The sequence below is a fragment of the Tursiops truncatus genome, chromosome 14 (genome assembly GCF_011762595.2).
Source record: "Tursiops truncatus isolate mTurTru1 chromosome 14, mTurTru1.mat.Y, whole genome shotgun sequence".
Taxonomy (NCBI): Eukaryota; Metazoa; Chordata; class Mammalia; order Artiodactyla; family Delphinidae; genus Tursiops; species Tursiops truncatus.
In genome coordinates this window covers 40,727,830-40,755,822 of record NC_047047.1, presented here as the reverse complement: position 1 = coordinate 40,755,822, position 27,993 = coordinate 40,727,830, and the positions used below count along the sequence as shown (strand labels likewise).

General features: G+C 35.4%; 1 protein-coding gene across 10 annotated transcripts in view; it reads left to right on the top strand.

Annotated features, from left to right (window-relative positions):
* Window positions 1-27,993, top strand: part of VRK2 (VRK serine/threonine kinase 2) — a 96,999-nt gene that overhangs the window by 51,050 nt on the left and 17,956 nt on the right. For all 10 annotated transcript variants that reach the window (XM_019942816.3, XM_019942814.3, XM_019942818.3 and 7 more), the window contains 2 exons: window positions 18,398-18,530; window positions 26,874-26,994. In XM_019942816.3, the coding sequence (XP_019798375.2) occupies window positions 18,398-18,530; window positions 26,874-26,994 (254 nt within the window). The remainder of the gene's footprint in view (window positions 1-18,397; window positions 18,531-26,873; window positions 26,995-27,993) is intronic.

The following is a 27,993-nucleotide window of genomic DNA, read 5'->3' as shown; positions in this document are numbered from 1 at the left end:
CATGAAGTGCGAGCATAAATCCAGGCGTTGTATTCCCTCATTGCTGTAAGTAAAAAGGACCAGTTTTTTAAATTTATTTATTTATTTATTGTGAATTGTCTGCTCATGTCTTTTGCCCATTTTTCTAACATTTTTTTGTTTTTATTCCTTGATTTTGAAGAGTTCTTTAGATATGAATTATATTAGTCATTAATCTATTATATATTTTGCAGATATTTCCTCCCAATTTGACTTTTCTTCTTTGATTATACTTGTGTTGTTTTATTGTCATGTAGAAGATAAATTTTTAATGTGGTCAAATTTATCAATCTTTCATTTACTATGGATATTGAGTTGTGGTTAGTAACCTTGTTCTACAGACAGGTGTATATGAATTTTATTATATGATTTCATTCTTTACATTTAAATCTCTTTTTCACTTAGAGGTTATTCTTTTACATGACAGGAGGTATCAACCAAATTTTATCTTTTCCTAATTGATTTTCCAAGTTTTCAACAATATTTATTAAAAATAAAAAACTCTGCTTCAGTGATATTATTGCCGTCTTTATTATATACTAAATTTCCGTACATACTTGAATTTATTCATGTACTTTCCATTGAATCCTTCTGGTCTGACTGTCTATTTATGCTTCATTGCCATACTAGTGCATTAATTTCTGAGGCTTTGTAGTGTATTTTAATATCTGGTAGGACTGGTAGTGCCTCGTAGATTTTCTTTTTCAGTGAAATTCTAGCTATTCATATTTTTCTATATTTTGTTGTGTAGCATTTTCATTGGAATTTTGTTAAATTAATTTAGGGAAAACCTGACATCTTTATGATTATAGATATTCTATTCAACAACAGGGAATGTTTTTGAATTTCACCAGTTTTTACTTTTGTATCTTCTGAGGTATTTTAAAGCTTTCCTCATATTAGTTTTACACATTTCTTGCTACACTTATTCCTAAATATTAAACCATTTTTTTTTGTACTGTCAGTGCAGTTTTAGTCTACCATTTTATCTTCTAAGTGATTATTGTTTGTGTATATGAAAGTTACTGATTTTTATGCATTCATTTTATATCCTGTTAATTTATTGAATTTGGGGTAGTTTTAGTAATGATTCTCCAGGGTTTCCTTAGGAAACTGTGTATCATATACAAGGAGATAATAGTTTTCCTTCTTTTCCACTTCTTATATTTCCTATTTGTTTTCCCTAATATGCATCCAGCATATAGTAAATTGTAGTGAAGTTCGTGACCATTCTTTCCTCTTCTTGATCTTATTGGAAATGCCTAAAGTAGTACCCCACTAAATGTGATTGATACTGGCTTTAGGACTAAGGCACATCTGTGTATATGTGAATATGTGTATGTGAGTGTGTGTGTGTCTTTATAGTTATATTAAGGAAATAATCACCAGTTCTTCTGTTCTTGAATGGATGTTTTGTTTGTATGGAATGGGTATTGAATTTTGTCCAGTGATTGTTTAGCATGTACGGAAATTATCACGTTTTTCTCAGGTCAGTTAATATAGTATAATATATTGCTGTGCTTCTAATATTGAACCAACCGTACTTTCCAGGAATAAATCTCACTTTGTTATGGTATATTATTTACTTAATATGATACTGAAGTGTGTTCAGTAATATTTTATGTAGTATTTTCTTATTGGTATTTATAAGTGATATTGGCCTGTAATTATCTGTTTTTGTACTATTTTTTTTATCAGATTCAGGTGTCAACATTCAACTTGCTTCATAAAAAGAATTTGAGGTTTACCTTCATTTTCTGTGTTCCAGAACTATTTCTACTATATTGGCACCATTTTTTTTTTTTAATGTGAAATTCTCTGGTTCTGCTGATGACATTCCTTGTAACTCTCAATTTTTTCCCATGGAAATTGATTGTTAAGCTCTTTAATCTCTAGTTGGGTCAATTTTAGTAGTTAGCAGTTTTCTCTAGTTTCTCAAATTTATTTGGTGATCTGCATTGTACTCTCTTAGGACTTTTAAATTTCTTCCCCTTCAATGATTGTTTCCTTCTAGTTATTTTTTATTTTTGCTTTTTCTTCTTCTTTTTTTTACCTTGATGAAAGTAGCTAGTTTGTCCATTATGTTAATTTTTCAGCAAACTTGGATTTTGATTTATTAATGAGATATATTGTTTTTTTTTCCTATTTCATTAATTTCTGATTTTGCCTTTGTTATATCTTTTCTTGTGCTCTTTTAATTTGACCCTTTTGTTCTTTTTTCTTGGTCTTCAATTTGGGATCTAATTCATTTATATTCATTAAAAATTTTTTTACTTCTGTAGGTGTTTAAGGCCATGATTTTTCCTCTGGTCACTGCTTTATATTGTACTTCATGGATTTTGATACGTAGTGTTTTTATTATCTTTATTTTTTAGAATGTTTGTATTTCTTCAACAAAAAGCAGTGCAGTAGAAGGTTTTTAAGTTTTCATGTAGAAAGACCTCTTAAAAATTTTTGGTTATTAAAATCTAGACTTGTGACAAGATGGTCAGAGTATTGTTTATAATAATTATATTTGGAATGCACTGAAGCTTTTATCATGACTTAGAAGAGGATCAGTTTTTGTCAGTCTTCCATGTTTTCTTGAGGAAAATATAGTCTGTTTTCACAGTGTAAAGTTTAATATCTTTCCAGAAGATCTACCTTATTGACTGTATTATTTATGTCTTCTATATCTTCATTTAGTTTTTGTCCACTTGATCTATTTTGAACTGAGAGTGGTATTTAAGCCTTCAATGGTTAATGTGTTTCTGTTGGTTTCCTTGATTCTGCTGTAGTTTCTGTTTTATAAAGATCATTGCTGTGTCATTTAGTAAATATTCATAGTTATGTTTGTTGTGTTTCTTGTGTGTTTTCTTTGATCTTATATTCTTTTAAGTTTTTTTGTGGAGGAGGAATCTGTTTATGAAAGTTTATATTTTTGTTGTAGTGATACTCTTGGTATTTACACCTTTTAAAGATGCTTTGAGCCCACTCTTCTGTGTTTAACTTTTTAGTACTACTATGATAGTCTTTTGTGGTATTTTTTTTACCACAACTTTAATAAGTTCACTATCAGTGAGTTTATTTTACTTTCCTCCTTTCCTTACTGTTGTCTTGAAGTCATACTACTTGGTCAGAATATGTATCATTTGTATGTTCTTCATTTATCCCTAGCCTTGTTTTTTTAGTGTTAGAGATAATTATATTAAATGCTCACCCTTCTGTCCTTTTGCCAAAGTTACTCATCTTTTGATTGTTTGAAACTAATCTTCTAGTAGATTGTTCGAGAAGTACCCATGGGTATAGCATTCCCTTGCATGTATAAAACGTTTGCAATAGCATTGATGCCTGAAGGGTAGCTTGGATGGATTTAAAATATTTAGTTCATACTTTTTGTCCTTGAATTTCTTGAAAAGGCTGGTCTATTTTTGCCTTGTTTGCAGTTTGCTTTTAATAAGTTTGCTGCCAGTTTAATACTTACTATTGTATGTTATTAGTCCTTTTTGCCATGATCTCTTCAGGATCTTTTCCTTTATTAATAGTGTCTAATCATTTTACCAGGATATGTTTTAGAGTAGATCATTGTGTATCAGTTTTCCCAGATATCTGATGGGGCCCTTTTGATATATAAAATAAGCCTTTTATTTCCAGAAAGTTTTCTTGGTTTATTGTTTTAAATGTTACTTCTCTCTTCATGTGTGTTTTAAATTTAAACTATGGAGAAAGGAACTTCAGCAGTAAGCTATTTAATGAACAAAAAAAAAAAATAAGTGGGAAAAAAAGATTCAAAATTAGAGAGGGAAGATGTTGTTGAATATTTGGCAAGAGAAAAAGGCAAGAAAAGTTGACATTTGTACAGCCTTTGTCAAAGCAATAGGGTTGTTAGGATTGAGGTAAAATTGGGAAGTAGAGTCAAAGAAGTATTGGATAAAAACAGCAGCCTTCTTAGTTACGGTGGAATGGAAGAGTTCTGACAAGGATAATAATCAAAAGTCATATCCTGGGGCTTCCCTGGTGGCTCAGTGGTTGAGAGTCCGCCTGCCGATGCAGGGGACATAGATTCCTGCCCCAGTCCGGGAACATACCACATGCCGCGGCAGAGCGGCTGGGCCCGTGAGCCATGGCCGCTGAGCCTGCGCATCCGGAGCCTGTGCTCCGCAACGGGAGAGGCCACAACAGTGAGAGGCCCGCGTACCACAAAAAAAAAAAAAAAAAAAAAGGCATGTCCTGGATAGCCAATTGGGGGCACAATTGATGTTCTGGAATGTTTTTATTTTGTTGGGTTTTTGGGGAAAAATTTCCCAAAATAATATTCATAGTGGGATCAAGCAATGTTTTTCTTTAAAAATAGCCCCATTGGGCTTCCCTGGTGGCGCAGTGGTTGAGAGTCCGCCTGCTGATGCGGGGGACACGGGTTTGTGCCCCGGTCCGGGAAGATCCCACATGCCGCAGAGCACTGGGCCCGTGAGCCATGGCCAATGAGCCTGCGTGTCCGGAGCCTGTGCTCCGCAATGGGAGAGGCCACAACAGTGAGAGGCCCGGGTAACGCAAAAAAAAAAAAAAGCCCCATTGAGAGTCCAAATGGCCTATTGTAGATTATTTTGATTCTTCTCATCACTTTCCCTGTATTTTAATAGCATTTTGGCCATTTCTTGATAATTCATCTGATACTATCTAAATAGAGAATTTTGAAGATTCTTGAAGTGTACACCCTTTACCTTCTTTCTTTCATGATTTTCAACATTTTTACTGAAAGAAAAACAATCCCAACTTCATCTATGGAAAAATCTCATTTTTAAAAAATCTGGGATTTTTTAGGTACTTCTTTACATCATCTCTGTTTTAGTAAGATATTTTTTAAAATCTTTATTTTAGACAAAAGATTAAAGAAAATGCTTTAGTGCTATTATTGTACTTTGTACAAGAAATAGAAATCAAGTGTACTGGTTTGGTTAAAAAATTCTTTAAACTAAAATAGTATTACCAGAAATGATACTGAGTGATGGTTTTGCCAGTGAGTAGGACCGTTCATTTGGCTGCATCTCCCGGTGTCACTAGTGAAGGAAGTTGAAGCACTTTAACTAAAATCAGGGTTTGTACCCACCTTTTTATTTATGGAAGGCCACCCCTTTGTTGATCAGAAGCATGTTGTTTTTTCACACAAATCCTACATCCCTGCTTTTACCTGCAGCCTTTCTTGATGATTTTGATCTGCACTGATCTCTGTTTCTAATTTCCTTTAGCTTCTAATGTGTATTTTACACACATGAGCACTCAAGTTTCACTTGTCTTGTGTTGTCTTATATTCTGAACTAGAAAGAACTCCTTGAGACTTATAGGAAGGTATACTTCTCTTCCTTCTTTTGTATTCCTCACAGAACCTAGGTTAGTGTTCCTTTTGTAATAACCCTTCAAGAAATACTTTACTGACTTCTCAGGACATGAGGCCAATACCTCTCACTTAGTACCAGGACTAAGTGGTACTTGATTGTTCAGCTCCTTGACCCCATCATGTGCCGTGTGTTTCTGCCCCAAAGCTCCTGCTAAGTCGAAGGTGGTGGCCCTCACAGATAGAGAAGAACAGTTCTTCATGTCAGCATCTGGAGTGATAAGTATACCATTGGAAACCTCCGATTTTTACAAACACGTGTTTGATTACTGGGACTTGTGCTAGACTGGAAGTCAGGAAACCAGGTTCTGGTCCCAGCTCTGACACTGAACAGAATTACAGCTTTCAGAATATCGTTTAACCTGTGTAGACTTTGGCTATTTACTGTATAAAATGTGGGACTCTAAGTGATCTCAAAAGTTCCTTCTTGCTGGAAAAGTCTGTGTTTCTCTGAAAACATGTTTTCCAAGTACTTAATGCTTATTGCTGAAAGTAATGTTTCTTATACTGTTTCCAAAGTGTCTTGATTATTGTTGCATAGCTAAAGAAGTTAAAAAGTTTAAATTTAGAAAAAGAAATTAATGATCTGGGAGCAGGAATTGTAGCACCTGACCTGTATCTGGTGGCAAAATACTCACTTTCAGATTCCCTAGGATATCCATAGGGTAGGGTCATAAGCCTCATTAAAGCTGCTTGTTCACTGTTTGCTAGAGGGAATTCTAACATAATCCATTTATCAATCACAGTTACTTGTAAGATGGAGTGTGAATTTGTGTTTGTAAGAATTTTGCATGGTATGTGCAGATAATATGGTTACCATTTAGAGAGAGTATTTCCTTTGTTGAACATATATAGTCCTGGTAACATACCTCTGTATCTTATTATTTCCAGAGTAGCATTATATGGTCTTAGCTTGATGATACCATAATATTGCTAGATGGTACAGGTGGCAAGGCTACTTTCAAATATTTTGATATCACATGTATAGGGTTATACTGTAGATTAAATAACATGGTGGTGTTTACAGTCACTTAAAGTGTATAATAACATTCATGTTATTTTCTTTCTTCCTAGTGAGGTTCTGCTATATTTTTTCAGTTGAGTAAAAAGACTTTGAAAATTGTTCCTATGATTTTAGTTGTTTGAACTTTTTTTTTTTGCGGTACGCGGGCCTCTCACTGTTGTGGCCTCTCCCCTTGCGGAGCACAGGCTCCGGACGCGCAGGCTCAGCGGGCATGGCCCACGGGCTTAGTTGCTCTGCGGCATGTGGGATCTTCCCAGACCAGGGCACGAACCCGTGTCCCCTGCATTGACAGGCAGATTCTTAACCACTGCACCACCAGGGAAGTCCAAGAATTCAATATTTTTGAGTCTTGGCATGAATATCAGTGTATTTTGGCCATATATGAGCTTTGGACACAAGGAAAGGAAAGAAAAAGGAAAGGGGGAAAAATAAGAACAGAAAGCACTTTTATTTTGCCTAGGGCCCCTCCAGTATGACCCCTCCATACTGGTCAAATTGGTCAGTATGTCTCACAAGATTTGTTCTTACACATAGGATCTCCAAGCAGTTAGTTCCTGAACAGTCTGCTTATTTCTTCTGGAGCTTAATGTCCTTGTTCTGAATCAGAAAGAAGATATAAAAAGAGGGGTTTTTATCTTCTCCTAATACCAGGCAAAAAGTTGGTTAGAAGCAGCGTGTGAACTCTGGAATCAGACTCCTCGGGTTTGAGTTCTGGCTTTCTCTCTTCTTAGTTCTGTATTCTTAGCCACAGTATTTTACCTCTCTGTGCTTCAATTTCTCCCTCTAAAGATAAGGATAATAGCACCTCACTCAAAGAGGGATTGTAAGGATCAGATGATTTAGACACGTTAAAGCCTTAGACCAATATCAGGTGCATAGTAAGCCCTCAGCAAGTACGAGCTAGAAAAACTTTTTTTTTTTTTTTTGAGGTACGCGGGCCTCTCACTGTTGTGGCCTCTCCCGTTGTGGAGCACAGGCTTCGGACACGCAGGCCCAGCGGCCACGGCTCACGGACCCAGCCGCTCCATGGCACGTGGGATCTTCCCAGACTGGACACGAACCCGTGTCCCCTGCATCGGCAGGCGGACTTTCAACCACTGCTCCACCAGGGAAGCCCTAGAAAAACATTTTTTTAAATTATTTTTTAAGCTTATGACAGAAGAACCCCTTATCTTATTTTTGCTCCCCCAGAATTGTTTAGATTTATGAAAAAGGACATTTGGTGTTCTGGTTAGATGTTAAGAAAATGGTAATGAATTGATTTAATAAGTGTAGTTCTCCCAGGTGGGTAGTTTGATGATAGGTGTCCCTTAAAAGTTGTAAGGAACAGAATGTTCAGGGTCTGTTTTCTATAAAAGGGAAAAAGAATTCACATTTTAGGAATGTATATGCTGTGTAAGTACAGGATGGTCTGTTTAACAAATCACCTGTCCCCAAGAATATAGTTCCCAAGAGAGTTAATGCTTTTGAAAAATTAGTGTTTGTTCATAATCAATACATGTTTGTTGATGCCTACTGGGTCCCACTGGTCATATTATTTAAATTTCTGAAGACCAGATGTATACATGACCAAACAATTGTTTATGACCAAAATATTTGAGCATCCTAATTCACAAAGGGCTATATATGTTGTTGTTGTTTTTTCCAGTTAATATGGGAAAGTGGCATTTCTGAATTCTGAGTCAACTCATTGAGCTGTATAAATTGGTTGGATTAAGAGGTATGCCTGTTGTGGGAATGTTAAAAAACTATGGACCCCCAAGGGGATGTGCATGTAAGAATGGCATGATTGCTAGCAACCTCAACACTGTCTTTGAAATCAGTAGAATTTGTAGTTTACGTAGAGCAAGGAGATGCTTTTGAATGTTAGATAGCTGTGTTTTATGTAGACACAGCTTACATGTAGTGAAACTTTTTATAATGTATCTGACGGTCAAATTATATCAGCTAACATTTTGCATCTGCTGTTAACAGATAGACCAAGCTCTGATAATGCTTACCAGCATATTGCAAAGTCTTAAGCTCAGATTTGATTTGGCAAAGAGGAAGCCTGTGAATTGGATGCAGTTTAGATTATCCTCTTCCATTGCCTATTTATTTTGTTAAAGGACAGACACAAGTGAAGCACTCATATCATCTTGGAAATGAGAAAGAGAAGGTATTGTAGGTTTCTTTATATAATCTTTGAGAACTTGTGTCAAAAGGAAAAATTGGAAATTGACTGTAATTGGAAAAGTTTTGTTTTGTAGGTGAAGGTATTTTTAGTAAAGAAGCAATTGCTAGCCTATGTATTATTGAGGGAATTTCCCCCCAAAGCCTGGAAAGAATAGTAAGTCAGAGCCCAGCTGTCTTGGATTAAATAGGCTTTCACATATTGCTAGAAGAACCAGGTTGAAATAGAAGGGCAGGTCATAGGGTCAAAATGCTAGCATCGTTAGGAATACTGCTAAATATAACTCAGTATTTTGTTATGAATGCTTGAATTTATGGCGCCGTTTAAGGCAGTCATAGACTTGGGTCTGATGGAGCAGTAGATGGAGTGAAGAGATAGTGATACGTTACAGCTTTCTGCTTGTTCTTCGTATGATGACTCCATGGATGTGTCTTTAAATCTCTCACTCTCAATGAGTAGGTAGTTGTGAGATCTAGGAGGAAAAAAAAACCCAACATATAAAGCACATGTAAAACAATATATAAGGTCAAACTGTATTTTTGAAAAATATATCTTCATGTTTATTCTAATAAACATCCTGTTTGAAAAGTAACCTGGCAGCTTTTAAAAGTCGTATTCTTTTGTCTGGGCTGAATAGTGATAATGCACATGTGTCATCTGTGGCATCGTGTTACTGGCAAAAAGAAGGTAGGGAAGTTGAGGAGAAACAAAAAAAGTACTGTATAATAAAAGAATAAAAAGCACATATTTATATCAAAACATAGTAGCAGCCATGAGGCTACATATAGATTTTTAGTAGATATGAATAACTTCTGTGAACATAAACATGCTGCTTATTCATTCCATGCTTCATTCCCCTTTTGGCATGTAGTGGTTTCCATTAGTCAATAAGCATTTAGTTTATTGTGAAGATTTTCACATTATGGTATCTTGTTGAAAGAATAGGAAAATATTATGTGCTATTCAAATAAGATAAATGCTGGCTTTTTTTTTTTACATAAAAGCTGTTAAAGTTGCTGAATAAGTCTATATATTTTTCCTAGAGTTTTGAAACTGTTTTCTAAATTGCCACTAAACAAAGTCACGAATAGTGACTATCTCCCTCCATTGTATAATTTCTATCAGTCTCTGATGAGAGCTTAAGATACATTTCTTGCTACAACAGGGTGTGCTAATTAAAAGGGTTTAATTGTATAAAATAGTCTAAATTATGATAAGGTGATTAGATTTTACAACAGGAAAATTTTAAGTTCTTGAAAAGTGAATCATATCTTGGGGTGTATGTGCATCTCTTCTCTAATGTGAATCTGCAAAGTGGCGGTAAAGGAGTAATGTGATTTAGTGGGTGGTCGCGTCTCAGTGGGCAATGACATCTGTCCAGATTAGCATCTTTTTTCTCTTCCAGCTCCATAATCTCTTGCAGCCCTTCTCCAGCTCACATTTTCCTGTCCAACATATCAAGTGTTGAGAAATGCTTCCATGTGAGCCATTCTGGCTGTTTGATACTTAGTTCCTGGTTGATTGAGGAACAGAAAGGCAGCAGATTTGACTCTTGATGGGAAGGAGGTCTTTTATTTTTTCCATCAACTATGAGTCTATCACTCAGTTCTGCATAAACTGAGAGAACCAGGAACTGGTTGGATTAGGGTGTTAGCCATCAATCAACCAGTTTGCTTTTGGTACAGAAATGAGTAAATCATTTTCTTTCCAAATCTTCTCTTCTTCCTCCTATTCTCTTTTTGTCTATTCATTGAATCCTCATATACCCAGCTAGCCACATGGTTTTCAGTTATCTTTGACTCTATCTCTCAACCCTCTTATGACTCTGTTCTTTGTCTCCCTTCTTTGTTCACCAGTGCCCTAGTCCAGCCTCCCACTGTCTCTTGCCTGGACTAATGTCATATTCTCCTAAATGGACTCTCTGCTTTCATTTCCCCATTATGATGCTGCCAGTGCTGATAATATTATTCCTTGCCAAAAACCTTTGGTGACTTTTTGCATACAAAAATTGTGTCCCAGCTTCTTAGCATGGTTTTCAAAGCTTCCTGTAAACTCATGCTAACCAGTTTTTTTTCCGGCTTGTGTTTCCAATAACCTCTTCACTCCCAGCACACACTGACCCAGCCCTGGTTTTCCTTGTTTTATCTCTTCTTCCCTATCTCCATTTGTGGAAATCTTAGGTATTTTTCAAGGCCCAAATCAATGTCATTTTGTTCTTTGAGTTACCCAATTAGGAAGTAACCTCCCCCTACTCTAAAATATTATTACATTTAAATCTGTTATACTTTTGTTGGAGTAGATGTTACCTCTAGATGTGCTTGGGTCATCTCTCCTTCCTCTGTGTGGGACGTATGGAAAAATCTCAGTCTTCTGGTCAGGCTGATTTAGGTTTGGATCTCAGCCTTGCCAGTTACTATAAGTTTAGTTGTTTTGCACAGAGCACCTAAACTCACTCATTGTGTTTTCTCATCCTCAAGGTATCTTAAAATAACTTGCTCTTAGTGTCATGAGGGTTAAATAATTAGACTTCTGTAAAGCACATAATGCCTTCGCATAGCAAGTATTCAATAATACACATTCATTTTTGTTTTTCTTTCCTTTTTGGAATGTATGATTCTTGATATTTTATCATGCTTGGCGTCTGTTGAAAGGAATTTACTTCTATTTGTCCAATTATTACCATCAAGTCAAATCAGTGAAATTTTATTTAAGCCTATACTGTGCAGAAGACCTCAGAGTAGGTGCTGTCATGGATACAAAAATGTATATATCATTATCCTGGCCCCTTGTCCCATAGGATTTTACAGCCTATAAATGTGGATCCAAGGCATAAATAAAAGCTAAATACTTTGTACATTTTAAAAAGGTAAATCCATCTGAACACAAATGAAAACCCAATGAATTGCCTTGAGGTTAAAAGGATCTACGTACCAGAATAGAATTCAGGTATTAGTGGTGGATCTCGGAAGTGTGAGATGTGAATCCAGGAGGTGTGCTAGGAAGTGGAGAAGAGCACTTGGGGTATCCGTGGAGGGGTGCTGAATTGAAGACAAAGGCCCTTCCAGTGCAATTCACTGCAAAGAAGAGTTATCACAGGGTGCTCTTTAATCATTCCTTTCACCCATCCATTTGGAAAAACAAAGTGGTGTAAGACCTTACAAGCATCAGAAAGCAAGGAGAGGGAAGTAAAGGTTTAATTAAATGCATAACTTGAGAATGTGGCATATATGGATGCAAATCTGGCTAGGTAAAATAGGAAGTTAATTTTTGAGGCAGATCTGTTTGGTATAGGAAAGTTGTGATTTTCATGGTCATCAAAGGCTAATTTGTTTTTCATCTTTATTAGTTTAGTGCTTCAAATTAAGGCTATGATTTACTGACTACCTTTGTCAAATTTGTTTTTCAGAGAGGCAGATGCTGAGACAGCATTACGAGTGCAAGGGCTTTATTGAGGGAAGGGAGTAGAGTACCTATATAATAGAAAGACAAAAGGAGAGGAAACATGTTTGGACAAGGAAAGCTTTCAGAGTAGGATGTTGCAATGACACCTGTGAAAGGAAAGGAGACAAGAAGGATTGGGCAGGGAGAGCTCAGACTATGATACAGTTCTGAGAAAGTCTCAGCCAACCCATTAGGGAGCACCAGAGCAAAAGGGTTCCATTAGAAGAGTCTCCAATTGGGTAGAAATAGCCACACAGCATTCCCACCATGATCATTCTTTAGTAGGAACTGCCTGGGAAGAGTGTCACCTTGGCTCACATGCTGTGGTGGTTCCTAATGGCCCTGCCTCTGGAAGTTGTCAGATTATTGCCCTCGTCACAGGTGAAAGGCCATTTCTTTCTTTTTTTTTTTTTTAACATCTTTATTGGGGTATAATTGCTCTACAATGGTGTGTTAGTTTCTGCTTTATAACAAAGTGAATCAGTTATACATATACATATGTTCCCATATCTCTTCCCTCTTGCATCTCCCTCCTTCCCACCCTCCCCATCCCACCCCTCCAGGCGGTCACAAAGCACCGAGCTGATATCCCTGTGCTATGCGGCTGCTTCCCACTAGCTATCTACCTTACGTTTGTTAGTGTATATATGTTCATGCCTCTCTCTCGCTTTGTCACAGCTCACCCTTCCCCCTCCCCATATCCTCAAGTCCGTTCTCCAGTAGGTCTGCGCCTTTATTCCTGTCTTACCCCTACGTCCTTCATGACATTTTTTTTTCTTAAATTCCATATATATGTGTTAGCATACGGTATTTGTCTTTTTCTTTCTGACTTACTTCACTCTGTATGACAGACTCTAGGTCTATCCACCTCATTACAAAGAGCTCAATTTTGTTTCTTTTTATGGCTGAGTAATATTCCATTGTATATATGTGCCACATCTTCTTTATCCATTCATCCGATGATGGGCACTTAGGTTGTTTCCATCTCCGGGCTATTGTAAATAGAGCTGCAATGAACATTTGGGTACTTGACTCTTTTTGAATTTTGGTTTTCTCAGGGTATATGCCCAGTAGTGGGATTGCTGGGTCATATGGTAGTTCTATTTGTAGTTTTTTAAGGAACCTCCATACTGTTCTCCATAGTGGCTGAACCAATTCACATTCCCACCAGCAGTGCAAGAGTGTTCCCTTTTCTCCACACCCTCTCCAGCATTTATTGTTTCTAGATTTTTTGATGATGGTCATTCTGACTGGTGTGAGATGATATCTCATTGTAGTTTTGATTTGCATTTCTCTGATGATTAATGATGTTGAGCATTCTTTCATGTGTTTTTTGGCAGTCTGTATATCTTCTTTGGAGAAATGTCTCTTTAGGTCTTCTGCCCATTTTTGGATTGGGTTGTTTGTTTTTTTGTTATTGAGCTGCATGAGCTGCTTGTAAATTTTGGAGATTAATCTGTTGTCAGTTGCTTCATTTGCAAATATTTTCTCCCATTCTTAGGGTTGTCTTTTGGTCTTGTTTATGGTTTCCTTTGCTGTGCAAAAGCTTTGAAGTTTCATTAGGTCCCATTTGTTTAGGCCATTTCTTTCTTGATGGGATTGTACCTCAGTGGCTACTACATTACCTTTTCAATAATAAAGTATTAAAATTGAAAGTCCTTGAAAGCATTAGTGAAGATTAGGTGTTTTTTGAGGGGGAGGAAACAGCTGAGAAATTCACTAAAACAATAAAATCTTTTGTAGAAGCTGAACTTAGTGACTGACTGTTGGCTGACTTGCATTATTTAGGTGTATCACATTATTTTTCATCTGTTAAATGTGTATAATGACACATCTCCCCTACCTACCTCACAAAGTTGTAAAAAACCAAACAAAACTAAACCATAGTACATATCTAAGAGGGATGAGAGAAAAGTGAGAGTAGCATGTGGAAATGTGAGAGGCAGTACAGTATGATCGAAAGATCTATGATTAAAGTAAAGAGAAGTGGTCAAGGCTGTTCTTCTATTCATGGAGAAAGGAAATGGTTACTAAATTCAGAAAAGTTGCATAAGAAGAAAATCATTTAAAATGCATTAGGGATCTAGATATTTAAATTTTCCTATGTCTAGTCTTATTATAATACAAATAATAACCCCCTACCTGATCTTGATGATCTTGAGATTCCTACTATAGGCTTGTCTAAAACTAGGGTTATTATATGTATTTATCCTTAAAGTGAAAAATATTAATGAGTTGTTATTTTTTATTTCACAGAAAAAAGGTGATAATATAAAAAAAGTTAACTGAGACTAAGTCTTAGCTCAAGGACATACAAAAAACAGGACCTAGACTGCAAACCCTACTGTAGATTGGGTTTTCTGCTTAAACTTATTTTTGACTTCAAGAAAATTTCAGAAATGGACAGAACCACAAATTCTATACTGTATTACAAAAATAGACAACACCAACAGTGAAAAGTCTGATATCAAGAACAAGACAAATATGCCCACTCTCGCCATTTTTATTCAATATAGTACTGGAAGTCCTAGCCAGAGTAATTAGGCAAGAAAAAGAGATAAAAGACATCTAAATTGGAAAGGAAGAAGTAAAATGGTCCCTGTCAATGACATTATATTATATAGAGAAAACCCTGAAGACTCCACAAAAAAATTGTTTGAATAAATGAATTCAGTAAAGGTGCAGGATACAAAATCAATTGACAAAAATCAGTTGCTTTTCTATACCCTAACAACGAGCTATTGGAAAGAGAAATTAAAACAATTCCATTTACAATAGCATCAAAAAGAATAAAATATTTAGCAATAAATTTAGCCAAGAACATGAAAGATCTGTACACTAAACTCCACAAAACATTGATGAAAGAAATTCAAGAAGACACAAATAAATGGCAAGATACTCCATGCTCATGGATTAGAAGAATATTGTTAAACTGTCCATACTACCCAAAGCACTCTAAAGATTCAGTTCAGTCCCTTTCAAAATTCCAATGGCATTTTTCACAGAAGTAGAAAAACAATCCAAAAATTTCTGTGAACCATAAAGGGCCCCAAGTAGCCAAAGCAATCCTGCAAAGAACAAAACCACCAGAGGCATCACACTTTTTGATTTCAAACTATATTACAAAGCTATAGTAATCAAAACAGTATGTTACTGACATAAAAAAAAGACAGAGACCAATTGAGCAGATTAGAGACCCTGGAAATAAACTCATGCATATATGGTCAATTTTTGACAAAGGAGCCAAGAATATACATGGGGCAAGGTTAGTCTCTTAAATAAGTGGTGTTGGGAAAACTGGACATCCACATGGCAAAGAATAAAATTGGACACCCCTTTGTCTTACACCTTACACAAAAATTAACTAAAAATGGATTAAAGCCTTGAACATAAAGCTTGAAACCATAAAGCTCCTAGAAGAAAACATAGGCAGTATGCTTTTTGCTATTGGTCTTAGCAATGTCTTTTCTACATATGTCTCCTCCGGCAAGGGGAACAAAGCAAAAATAAACAAGTGGGATGACATCAAACTTAAAAGCTTCTGCACAGCGAGGAAACCATCAACAAAATGAAAAGACAACCTACTGAGTGGGATAAGATATTTGCAAATTATATATTCGATAAAGGGTTAGTATCCAAAATATATAAAGAAGTCATACTACCCAATTAGTAAAACAAAATAAGACAATTTAAAAATTGAGCAGAGGACCTGAACATTTTTCCAAAGAGGAGATCCAGATGGCTGACAGGTACATTAAAAGGTGTTCAACATCACTAATTATAAAGGAAATGCAAATCAAAACCATAATGAGATATCAACTCACACCTGTGAACAAGGCTTTTATCAAAAAGACAAAAAATAATAATTGCTGTGAGGTTGTGGAGAAAAGGGAACCCTTGTTTACTGTTGGTGGAAATGTAAACTGGTACAGCTACTATGGAAAACAACATGGAGGTTGCTCAAAAAATTAAAAATAGAACTACCATATGATCCATCAGTCTAACTTCTTGGTATATTTCCACAGGGAACAAAATCATTATCTCAAAGAGATCTGTACTCCCGTGTTCACTGCAGCATTATTCAAATGAGTTAGTGTATTCTGAGTCAAATGGTTAGTGCATGTTTCCTTTACTATATTGTTAGCTTCTTGTCTTTATATTAAATGTAGATCCTGCATTGCCCTTCAAAGTTTGAGTAACGCAGCACTACCTTGAGGCCCATAGCTCAGTGATGACCAAGAGGGCCTTAAAGTTCTCCTCAGCTTGACTAAACTTTAGACAGGTTTCCTCCTGACCGTAAGCTCCTGTCCTCCCTTTTCTTACAGCATTTACTTAAGAAACTTTGAAATTATAAATTCTTTCTCTGCTCCTTTGAGATGTGAATCTTCTCCCAGCCTCTTGCCCGTTTTACAACCCAGGCATGTCTTTCTCAAGGACCTCCAGGACCTGGGAGTCATCCCTTTAAAATGTAATCTTTATTAAAAAGTGTTCTCCTATCTCTACAGTCTTTGAGGTGGGGATAGGAGCCTAAGCACCAATTAGCAAACGTAGATAACCCAGTCATGTTGACCTGTATCCCCTCAGTGTTCTCCAGTACTCTTCACTAGCTCAGCCTCAGCTCTTAAAAACTTTCCCAACTTTTGTTTCAGTGGAGTTGAGATCAGTCACTCTTCCCTATTACAGTAGTCTTGAGTACTTTCTTATCTGTTTAACTTGTCTAGTGCCTTTGAGTTTCGTTGTGATTGAGATGAGGATTCTGGAGTCAGACTCTGGCCCCATTTTACTACACAAGTCACAATGTCACTGACTGAGCTACAGTTTGCTTATAAGTAAAATGGAGATAATGGTACCTTCCTACAGGATATCTGTTCATCGGTCGATGAACATTAAGCTCTTATCATGCTCTCTGGTATCGATACATATGAGGCATAATCCATATTTTAGCCATAAAACATCCATAAATTTTAGGTCTTTTTTTTTGGTTAATCTACATGAAAAACATCTTGATCGTTTTTTTTAATAGGAAACTGTTGTAGTGTATTTAAAATATGTTTCCGTTTGCTATCAATATGTACATTCTCAGGATATCTACTTTGCAAAGTGAAGTCTTTAGTTTTCAAAATAAATAAAGATAAAAATGCATCATAAATAGTGAAAGCAAGCAACCAGTTATGCATCTGATCCTGAAGTGTAATTACTTTGGGCAGTTACTCCTGAGGCCATCTTGAGAAATAGCATCTGTGAGTGAGAGACAAAACTGAAATATCATGTTTTCAGACATTCCAGCAAGCTATGTCCTCCAACAAGTGAAGGAAGCTGTGCTGTTTATATTTTGAAATTCAAAATATCTCCTACTTAGGCTATCCTGAAACCAAAAACTTAAACTAAAATTTAATTTTCTTTTAATAGATATCTTTTAAAATACCAGTTGTAATACTCTATTGTCTTAAAGCTGCATCATGAAATGTTGCCTTATTCTCTAAATTTTAAAGAAACACACGTGAAACAACACATTTTAAACGTTGAAACTGCTTTCTTTTCCAGGGGGTGGGGGGAGGAGCATGGTAACATATAACAGGGAAGTACAATATTCTGACTACATGTCAGAATAAATGTCTATTCGTAACTGTTCCTGATTCGGTGTATGTTCTATCTGTAAAACTACTTCTCCCCTCCCTTCTGTCTCTCCAAAAGTAATCTGAGAAAAATTCACTTGAATTGCTATCTGACTTTTAACAATCTATATTCTGTTTGGAAACCCAGCTTGCAATTCTGACTGACTTACAGATAACAGTGATGATATGGATTCGTCTGAAAGGCCAAAAGTACTGCATTGATGTTCCATTCTTAAATAGGGACAACATGATGGTGTTTTTTTTTTTAAGGGTCATTACCTCTTACAGTCTGTTCATTATTTTTATACTTCTTGTTAATGGACACTCCTGTAACATTAGGTTAAGATTTTTAGATTGTTTGCTCTCATCTCCCCTCCCTGCTGGAAACAGTTTTGTTTACAGGAAGGGGTTACAAAAAAGGCAGAGCCTCATACGCTGTACAGATAAAAAGACATATTGTGGTTTATGACGTCTACATGCCCACCTGGAGGGAAGGGAATTTAAGAGCAAAATAAAAAGACTGAAAATCTAAGTCAACTCAGAAACAAGACTTGCCTATGATGAAGACAGGATTTAAGTTAGAAAGTTCATTGTTATGGCCCCCAGTTGTATATATTTTATCCTAAGGCACCATTTGGTTTAATCAAATGTAGATCTGAGGCTCTCTTAACCTATCAGTTTCTTAAGACTTAATTATAAAGGTTATATTTTCAGAGGATAAAAACATTATTCATTTGTCTGTTCATGTCTTTCAGGTTTATCTTGCAGATTATGGACTTTCCTACAGATATTGTCCCAATGGGAACCACAAACAGTATCAAGAAAATCCTAGAAAAAGCCATAATGGGACAATAGAGTTTACCAGCTTGGATGCTCACAAGGGAGTAGGTAGGTTTCTTTTTTTCTTATTTTTATTTCAGAGGAATAATTAGAACAAAGAGCCTTAAGGCTCCATGAAATGACCTTTGCATAGTCAGCTTGAAGAATGAGAACATTGGTGAGATGTTTATCAAAAGTAGTGAGTTCCTGTATGCCAATGAATATTCTAACAGAGGGAGGAGATACAGACTTCGACAAGTGAAGAAGGAATAAAAGGTGTCAAGTAAGCAAAACTTGATGCTCATTTGGGACAGGAAAGTACTAGTTTGTTTAGGTTAAACTTGGAGGTCAGCAACTGAATTTTTATGCTGTAGTGACAATTACAGATTTGGTACAGGTACACATGTGAAGAATTATTCCTGTTTTTCATTGTGCCCTTATCAGAGCTTTAGAAGATACCATCTCAACAATAAGGAAATCTTTTCTGAATCTATGAAGTGTTAACTTGTGGAAATCTCTCCTAGTCGCCTTTCATATATCTTACTTATTTAAACTCACTTTGATGGTATTGGAAACACATTTGCAGGTAAATTACATACATAGTCCTTTTATTGGACATTGATTATACTGCCTTGCATTCCAAGGGAGACTTAATTCAACAATTCCCTAATTAGTTAAAGTCATAACCTATGTCTTGTATTCATTTACCATTAATTAAACCTTAGCTGTTTATTACACTGCAGTCTAAATCCAATAGCCGACCCAGAAAGCCATGGAGAAGGAAGTAGGAGGTCAATATTGAAAATATATGGTGCGGAGTCCCACTGATGGTTGCTTTGTTCACAATCAATATGGTCAATGCAACTGTACTTTCTTAGTTGCTCTGTCAGCAAGACAAAAAGTCAATCCTAATGTTATGCTAGTAAAAAAAAAAAAATGGTGATTATTGAAAAACTTTGTCTTTCAAAATTATATTCTTCATAAACTTTGTTTATAAAAGTATTTTCAAATATGCTAAACCATACAAATAATTTTTAAACTGCTTTGAAAGGATCACATTTTCACTAAAAGGCAGTTAGACATTTGCGCTTGTTAATGGCTGTTGAACTGTTACCCTAAACTGATACTTTCTAACGAGTTTTAGTTGGTGCAAACAACTGTATATTATTGCCTTTTCTATTAAAAGGACCATTGACCATGTAATGTAGAGGGTCTTGATCATTTTCCAGAGCAATTAAAACCCACAGTAGTTTAATGTAGGCCAATGAGAAAGTAAAACAAATGTGTCGGTTGTATACCTTTTTCTTTTCAAGAAGAATCATAGGTTAAATTTTCTGGAATAGAAATTACCTTTTATACTCCTTATCAAAATAAGTGAAATCACTACATTTTTTTTTTCAAGGATAGTTTGGTTAGAAAAGTAGTGATTTGCCCGATATATTAGTATGAAAGAATATTTAGAAACCTGAGAGTACTTTTTGATAGTGGTGTAACTGGAAATTCATCATACAGATTCTTAAGCTTTGGTCCAATTATGTCAATGATGATATTAACTTATGGTTGGGCCACTTAGTTCAACCCATAGCTCTAATACTGATCCTATTAGATTCTGACTATTAAAAAAACATCTAGGGGCTTCCCTGGTGGCGCAGTGGTTGAGAGTCCGCCTGCCGATGCCGGAGACACGGGTTCGTGCCCCGGTCCGGGAAGATCCCACATGCCGCGGAGCGGCTGGGCCCGTGAGCCATGGCCGCTGAGCCTGCGCGTCCGGAGCCTGTGCTCCACAACGGGAGAGGCCACAACAGTGAGAGGCCCGCGTACCGCAAAAAGAAAAAAAAACATTTAGGAAGCCACTGTGATTGTGGAATGGGAAAGTCGAGTTGTCGTATGTTGGTCTGGTCAGTGTTTGGACTGTGGTAATTCTGGAAGTCCTCCTTAGTTATTCCATAGTTTAGGGCAGTATTTTCATTATGCCGTCTTCATGAAAGATTTGAACAAAATTTTATTCCATAGTGCATTTAAGTTTTTTGCTCCCTAAATAATAATACATGTTGATGAGTTGGGTAGATTTCACAATGCTAGGTCTTTGGAGAGAAGATTGAACTGAGAATGATGGGGAAAAGATATTATCTCTTTGGGAAGACTACTCAGGGGAGAGCCTACATTACGTATTTTTGGTATTTGAAAGTGATGAGCTGGAGTGAGTATTCATCATGGGTTTCACAAGATTTATATAAAAATTAGATTCCCTTAATGCATTTAAAATAGAGTGTACACTAAACTTTTCACCATATCTGTATTTACATGTAGGTATACATATATATGCGTATATATACACATATATGCATGTATATACACATACATGTATATATACATAGATGTAGACATACACACATAAATATATATATTTGCTGAAATTTTAACATGCAGTTTTAGTCTAGCATAAAAAAAGAAAGGTTTGGTATCCTCAAATATTTGAATACTATTCATTCTTCATGTTTTACATTTAATTTTCCAAAATAAAACATTTCACTTTAGGATTTTATTAGAAATGAAGTAATCATTTAGTCATATCTAGAAACTAGAATTAAACAAGGCCATAAATCCTTATAGGTAAATGCAGAATGTCAGATTCATAAATATTCATGTGTTTACTTTCAGTACACACTATGTAGTTTAATCTCAGAAGAATCTTTTCTGTACCAGTCCAGCTATAAGCTCAAATAAATACTGAGGAAGATAATGCAAAGGAAAACATAAAGAGTAAAACAAGTTATCACTAGGAAATATAACCTCTCGTTATCAAAGCATTTGTTATGTTTTAGGTTTATCTGTGCTCGATCAGGCCCTGGGAAATATTCAGCCTTCAATGTAAAAGTGACTTACGGATTAGCAACTTAACAGATATATTGTTAACCTGATCAAACTATCTGGTCTCCGCTACCTCTGAGGTGGTTATTCAGAAACAGAAGCTAACTCTCATGTTTCTGTGGATTAGTTGGGTTTTTATAATGAAGGAGCTTGTATAAGGTGCCAGTCAGCAGTTTCACCTAAGCATTTGCTAGTTCAGCTGTGTAAGAGGGTAGCTTGTACTGTTATAAGCCAAAAAATATCAATAGAGATATATAGAGGTGAATGGACAGATGGATGAATGGATAGATAACTATTCTTGAACTGTTGTGCGTCTATGTATCTGTATTTTTTAAATTGCAGTTATTCTTCCAAACTCAGTTCTCATATATGACCTAAAAGTGTTTTCTGAGAGGCTGAAGTGCTTCATTTAGTGTAAAATTAGAGTAATATATTTTGGGCTTATCTCATCTGTTATTAATTTTTTATTCTTCATAAAAACCAACATGTATAAACATTGACATATTTTGGGCTTGTTGCCTGATAATTACAGAGAATTATATCTGTGTCAAATATACTGTTTTAAAATTTGTTACATTCTTAGTAATGTTAAAAAGCAATATTTGGATCAATGTGTGGTATAGATTTTTGTAGATTTTTCTGCTCACTGAGGCATGCAGTCAATACCTAATTTCTCTAGAGATATACTGCATTTAACATACTGAGCTTTTTTAAATACTTCAGACTTGTGCACTGAGTGTATAATACCTGTTTTAATTTGACATCATTGATGACCATAAAATATGATATCTAAATTGCATTTTAAATGTCCATTTGTTTATATAATATGTTCAGTATCAAGGAAGGAAATATATTACATACTTTTAAAAATTTTTGCCAATTGCTACAGCATATAAAATCCAAGTCTTGTGTTATTTCTTGCACGGCTTCATTTCACTCTAATCTAGCACTCCAGCTTACAAAATGTATGTGAAATAAACTGAGAATGTGTTTTCATGCTACCAAACTTGGGGAAATGACATGGTTTATACAATATTTATCTTCTTAAACAATAATTCAGAAAAGGGAACCCATTTTTCAATTATAAGATATTAAGGTAAACCAAGTTATTGATATGCTCTATTGAATCTATTAGTAGTCAGAAAAACACAATGTTGATTTTTATTTTTAAGTAAATTTCACTGCTATAAATAGTCTTTGGTTGATGTATAAATAAATTTTAATGAAGACACTATTCTTTCTGTATGACATAACCCAATTTTGACATTTAGACATGACTTTCAGAGTCTTGGCATAGGTCTTAAACTATTTGGTTGAGTTAAGAATACATATTGGTCAAATGTAAGATACCTTTGCTCTGTTGAATAACTTTTCCTAAGCCTCACACGTGTTTCATAAAAAACTGAGGCTTAGAATTTAAAAGGTACTGAAGAAATAAAAGCGACCTGGTTTATTATTTTATTTGAAATGTGACACATTGTATTCTACTTTCCTAATATCCTTTTTGAAATTGCAGTAAATTGTGGCCACCATAAAATTTCCTAGCTCTTTATACATCTGAATTGACAAACTACTGAATAACATAGGTTACTAGTTAGAAAAATAAGAATAAACTTTAAATTTATTCTGCAGATAGTCACCATTCACTTCTCAGGTGAACGTCTTACTCAGATGTTTTCTGCTTTCTTATTGTCATTTCTGAGTATATAAGCCAGTATTTTCAGCATTTAGACCCTGTCTGCTTAAGGCAAAAGTTTTCTAGTTCACTTTATTATTTCCTAGCAAATCTTGTATTTCTTCCTACTTGATAATGTTACTCTATGTAAGAAAAAAACTCAACAGGAAACACTTTAGGCAAATAATCAGAGCCATTTTGGGATTAACACTGATACTTTTCTTTTTCTCCCAGTTCTTTCATTCCATTTGGTGAATTGCACCCAGATAATTTTACTCCAGTTTGTCATTAGAATAAGGACCAGTCCTCCAATGTGATTTCTTTGTTGTTCTCATTTCAGCTTGGAAGGACCGTTTAACACTTTATAAATTAATGTTTTAATTAAACATTCTTCTTCATCAGAATGAAGTAGTTTTACAGAAATAGTGTCATGTAAGGATAGTTGCATGAAAAATTTTGTTAGTGTTACAGCTTAGACCTCAGGATCTGCTGCTTATTTCTTCCTTGCCAATACAACTGTCTTTGGTCAGTATGTCTTTTGGTGTTTTAAGTTAAAATGCCTGCTTCAAATACTTCCCTAACTGTAGAAGGGTATATGTTATGTTGTCTAAATGGTGCAAAACTAACAATGGAGGCAAAGTAATTGGTAGATTGAGTGGAGTGTTGGCTCTGGATTCTGAAAGATTTGGATTTCAATACAGAGCTCTGTGACTTTTTGCTGTGTGATACTGAGCAAGTTATTTAACCTCTCTGAGCCTCTATTTTCTTATTTGTCAACAGGGTTAATGATACCTCATATTGTTAGGATGATTAAATAAGATGATATAAAAGCAGTAGAGTGTCTGGCACGGTAGCAGCTTCATAAATCACATTGATCGTTTTTATTTTAATTATGTATTCTAGTGTCAGCTGTTTCTGGAATCTGCTTTCTAGTGAAATCGAATTCAAGTCCCACCCCACCTGTGCCTTTTTTTTTTTGGTTAGTCTTGGCAATACTTTATCATTTAGAAATGTTGAGCAACTGAGAACACCACAGGCTTTCAGTGAAAAGATTCATTTACATTGTTCCATATTAATATGCGAAATAAAAATTAGATGCTAAATTATATTTAGAAAGTGACAAGAGAAAATTGATAGGTAAATCTTCCTGTATTTCTAAGCAGAAGTACCATAAGTAAAAGTGTGACTTTAGGAAATCTATATGAAAATATGCTGCTAATGATTATGTTAACTATCAAATGCAACTGAAAAACCTTATGTATTACAATAAATTATACAGAAATACAAATTATACAGAACCAAAATAATCCATAATATATGTTTCAACTTTCAAATTAAAAAATATTTTCATTGTTAGATGTTAATTAGTAGTCTTCCTCAACTATGATCAATTCTTTTTTTAAATTTTCAGCATTTTATTGAATTGTTTTCAAATATACAGGAAATAGTAGAATAATATAGTAAATATCCAAATATTCAATTCCTAGATTCAACAGTTATCATTATCATATCATTTATATTTTGATGATGTACTTTATTTAAACTTAAAGATATATGATCAGTTCATTGTGTTAATTACATACCCACTCATAGATGCTAATATTGTCATCCAAAATATTTTAATTAATTTAACCAGTGTTAAAATTACTCTTCTGTATGTAGTAGATGGAGAAAAGACATAATCGCTTGTACAGTGTTAGAGTTTAACTTCTCAAAAACACATCACACTTTGCAGTTTGTTTCCCTGAGAGGGAATTTCAGGGAAAGGTGTGTACTTGGAAACATTTTTAATCCTTTCATCTCTCTGTTTAATGGTGGGAAAGAGTGACTATAGAATTTTTTTTTTTAACATTACATGTATGTCTGCAGAACTTATTGGAAACAGTGAGTGGTAAAACATTTACCTAACAATAATTATTAATGTATATATGCAGTAAAAGAAAATAAAAGTTTGAAAAATGTGGTGCTGTATTTTAATTAGGTAAAACTGAACTATGATAGTGAAGTAAGTTAACTCTCGAAGGGCTATTTCAAATGAAGACCAGTTTATGAAAGATTGGCTTCAGAAATCTAAATGACTTGTCATTACTTACAGCTTCATATCAATTAATCCCTCAGTTGGGGGGTTGGGGGAAGTGGCTGGGAAGGTTCATTCCATTTTAATTCTGATTGTTTTTCCTCAGAGGGCCTCTTGTGTGTAGCCTATGTCGTCCAAACAGGTGCCAGAATATAATTTTTTGAAAATTAGAGGATGTGAATTTTTTTAAGTGGTGGTAATCAGGAATAGCCATAATGGAAAAGGGATTTGTGAACACATCTGTACAAATGGAACCATTCCATTATTAATGGGAGATTTATTACTGAAGAAATCACTACAAAGCAGTGTGGTAGAGATTGTGTTTTTATTTTAATAGGGGAGCCAAGTCTTGCATTAGGACATTGTTGAAGCTTGTGCAGAAAGTAAACAGTACCCATGGGACCGTCGCATTCTGCTTGATTGAAGGGCCTTTAATAAATCCGGTACTCTAATAGCAGTTAAGACAGAGTACGTGTAAGAGCTAATCTTGTCTTCTGCTTTATAGTAACTTATGTATGGTGACCAAAAGTAGTTATGATGTGCTAGCAGCATTGTTCTTTGTAGATGACTTTTTAAAGTAAACTAAGTTTACTGAGTGACTTTTCAGAATGTATGTAATGAAAGGTAATAAAACCAGGATACCTGTTTACGGCGGGTTTAACAGCCGTGTATTGCACTTAGGAGATTTTACATCCCTACACAGATGAACATTCAAGTAATGGTAGAAGTGTGAGCCAGGCTATTGTTTTATAACAGTTTGGAATGGTTATAAAAATGAGTTTATTTTGTGGGATTTTATTAATGTTTTAATCATTATTTCAGTAATATTTGTTATATTTGACATGTTTCTTAGATATTTTTGTCCTTCTTTTGAAATCAGTTACTTTAAAAAAAATACAGAAAATTATCATGAAATTAGTCTATGGCACTAGTCTGTAGTTTTATATAAATGATATTTACAGTGGCCTCAAAATGTTCTTTTACTGTATATTTTTATGAAAAGCCATCTTATCTTAGATTATGGAAACCTCTCTTTGGCTTTAAAATTTACTTCCCACCACCTGCACCCCACCCCTCATGCACATTATTTCTTTACCTTTATATTTTTTATTCAGGAGATTTGATCAGAAGTTCGCTTTAGCACTGCTTATATCTAAAATAATATTTGTGAAATTTTAGATCCGTGTACCCAAAACAGCAGGCGTATGTATCCTGTGCTTTTTCATTTAACTGAAAAATCTTAAGAAAGACCCGTTTTTTAATAGTGTACACTAGATGGCAGTTTCGTCATATTTTCCGATTTCCAGTGCTGCTAGTCTGAGTGGAACAGGAAAGGCCATCAGTGTTTAGTCTGCACTTGAAGGGTCTCTGCATGACCAATGCAGACCCCATGGACTTCCTGGAACATGTGTTAGCAATTGAGCCGCAGACATTTCTTTCTTTGTTTTACTGCTTGGCTCTTTGAGAAAGTGTCGGTGCCAGGTTATGGGTTGTCTGGATCATGTCAGAGGCCATGGAGATCAAGTTCATGTGACAGGCCAGACTCAGGAAGGATGAAGTTGGAGGAGGTGAGGAAACTGACCCTTACTTTCAACAGCAAGAAGTCACTGCCTTTCTGTGGACCGGGGCCAAACGCCTGGGCGTTTAAGCTTTACTCCAGCTGAACAAACAAAACACATCGCCCATTTGGCTTTTTCATATTTCATCAGTGGTAGTTCATTCAGTGATTTCTCTATTTCTCAAAAATGACTTATCCCTCATCTTGCTCTCTTAATGCTTATTCCTATAGCCCTGTCCAGACGAAGTGACCTTGAAATCCTCGGCTACTGCCTGCTGCGGTGGTTATGTGGGAGACTGCCCTGGGAGCAGAACCTGGAGGACCCTGTGGCTGTCCAGACAGCTAAAACAAAGTACGGATTTTCAAGTATTCCGTTATGTACAGCACCAGGTCTGAAGGGACACATTAAAGCGAGTTAATATCTCAGAGAAGACTGCCATTTAACCTATTCATTCATTCAACCTATTCATTCAATAGGATAGCCAAAGCAAATTTCTTAAATTTGAAAAATATTTTAAAAAACCCAAACAGCTTACAGACATAAAATCCATTAAGCTAACACCTATGAGATCATATGTATGAGAGTTGTAATACAAAATAAAAAGTGAAATATTTGTTCCTTCACACGGTGTTTTCCAAAACTTAGATTCTAGGTGGTGGTATTTTCAAGGAAGAGTATTTTCAGATTAGCATTGTATAAGTATATGGAGTTAGTGTGAGCTTGGTGTGATTGATATTAACTGTGCAAAGCAACAAAGTGAAATGGGACAAACAGGGCTTATATTTTTCAAGTGAGAGCAACATGCATTGTTTTTAATCCTGTTATTGGGGGGAGTGTATGTTTTGTTTCTTAAGGAAGAAACAAACAGAATTTGTATATGAGGTGTTTATGTAAGAAATCATTTTGCAGCCACATAAACATTTTAATATTCCACATTCAATTTTTATCACCTAAACTCTATTAGGGTGAGAATTAGGTTAGACTGAGAATAGAGTGGGTTACTATTTTACTGTTTTTCTCACTGATCAGGCCTAACAAAAAGTCAATTGCATGTAGCACAGCATAGCCAGGTTTTCATTATGCACCAAGATATTCTCAACAGTAGTTATCCACAGATACAATATCGCAATTGGAAAAAGCAGCTGTATTTTAATAGGGCAAGTCACAACAGAAGTTTAAAAAGGGGTAGCTAGCTGATCCATAGAAATCAGTCTTTCTAATTCAGTGTGGCATCAGTTCTTAAGAGAGAGGAAGGCTAGCCTGCAGATACAAAGTAATGCAGATTACATTGGTAAATACTGACATATATTGTATGAAATATTTCTCCACTTGGAATCTTGAGCGTCCTAG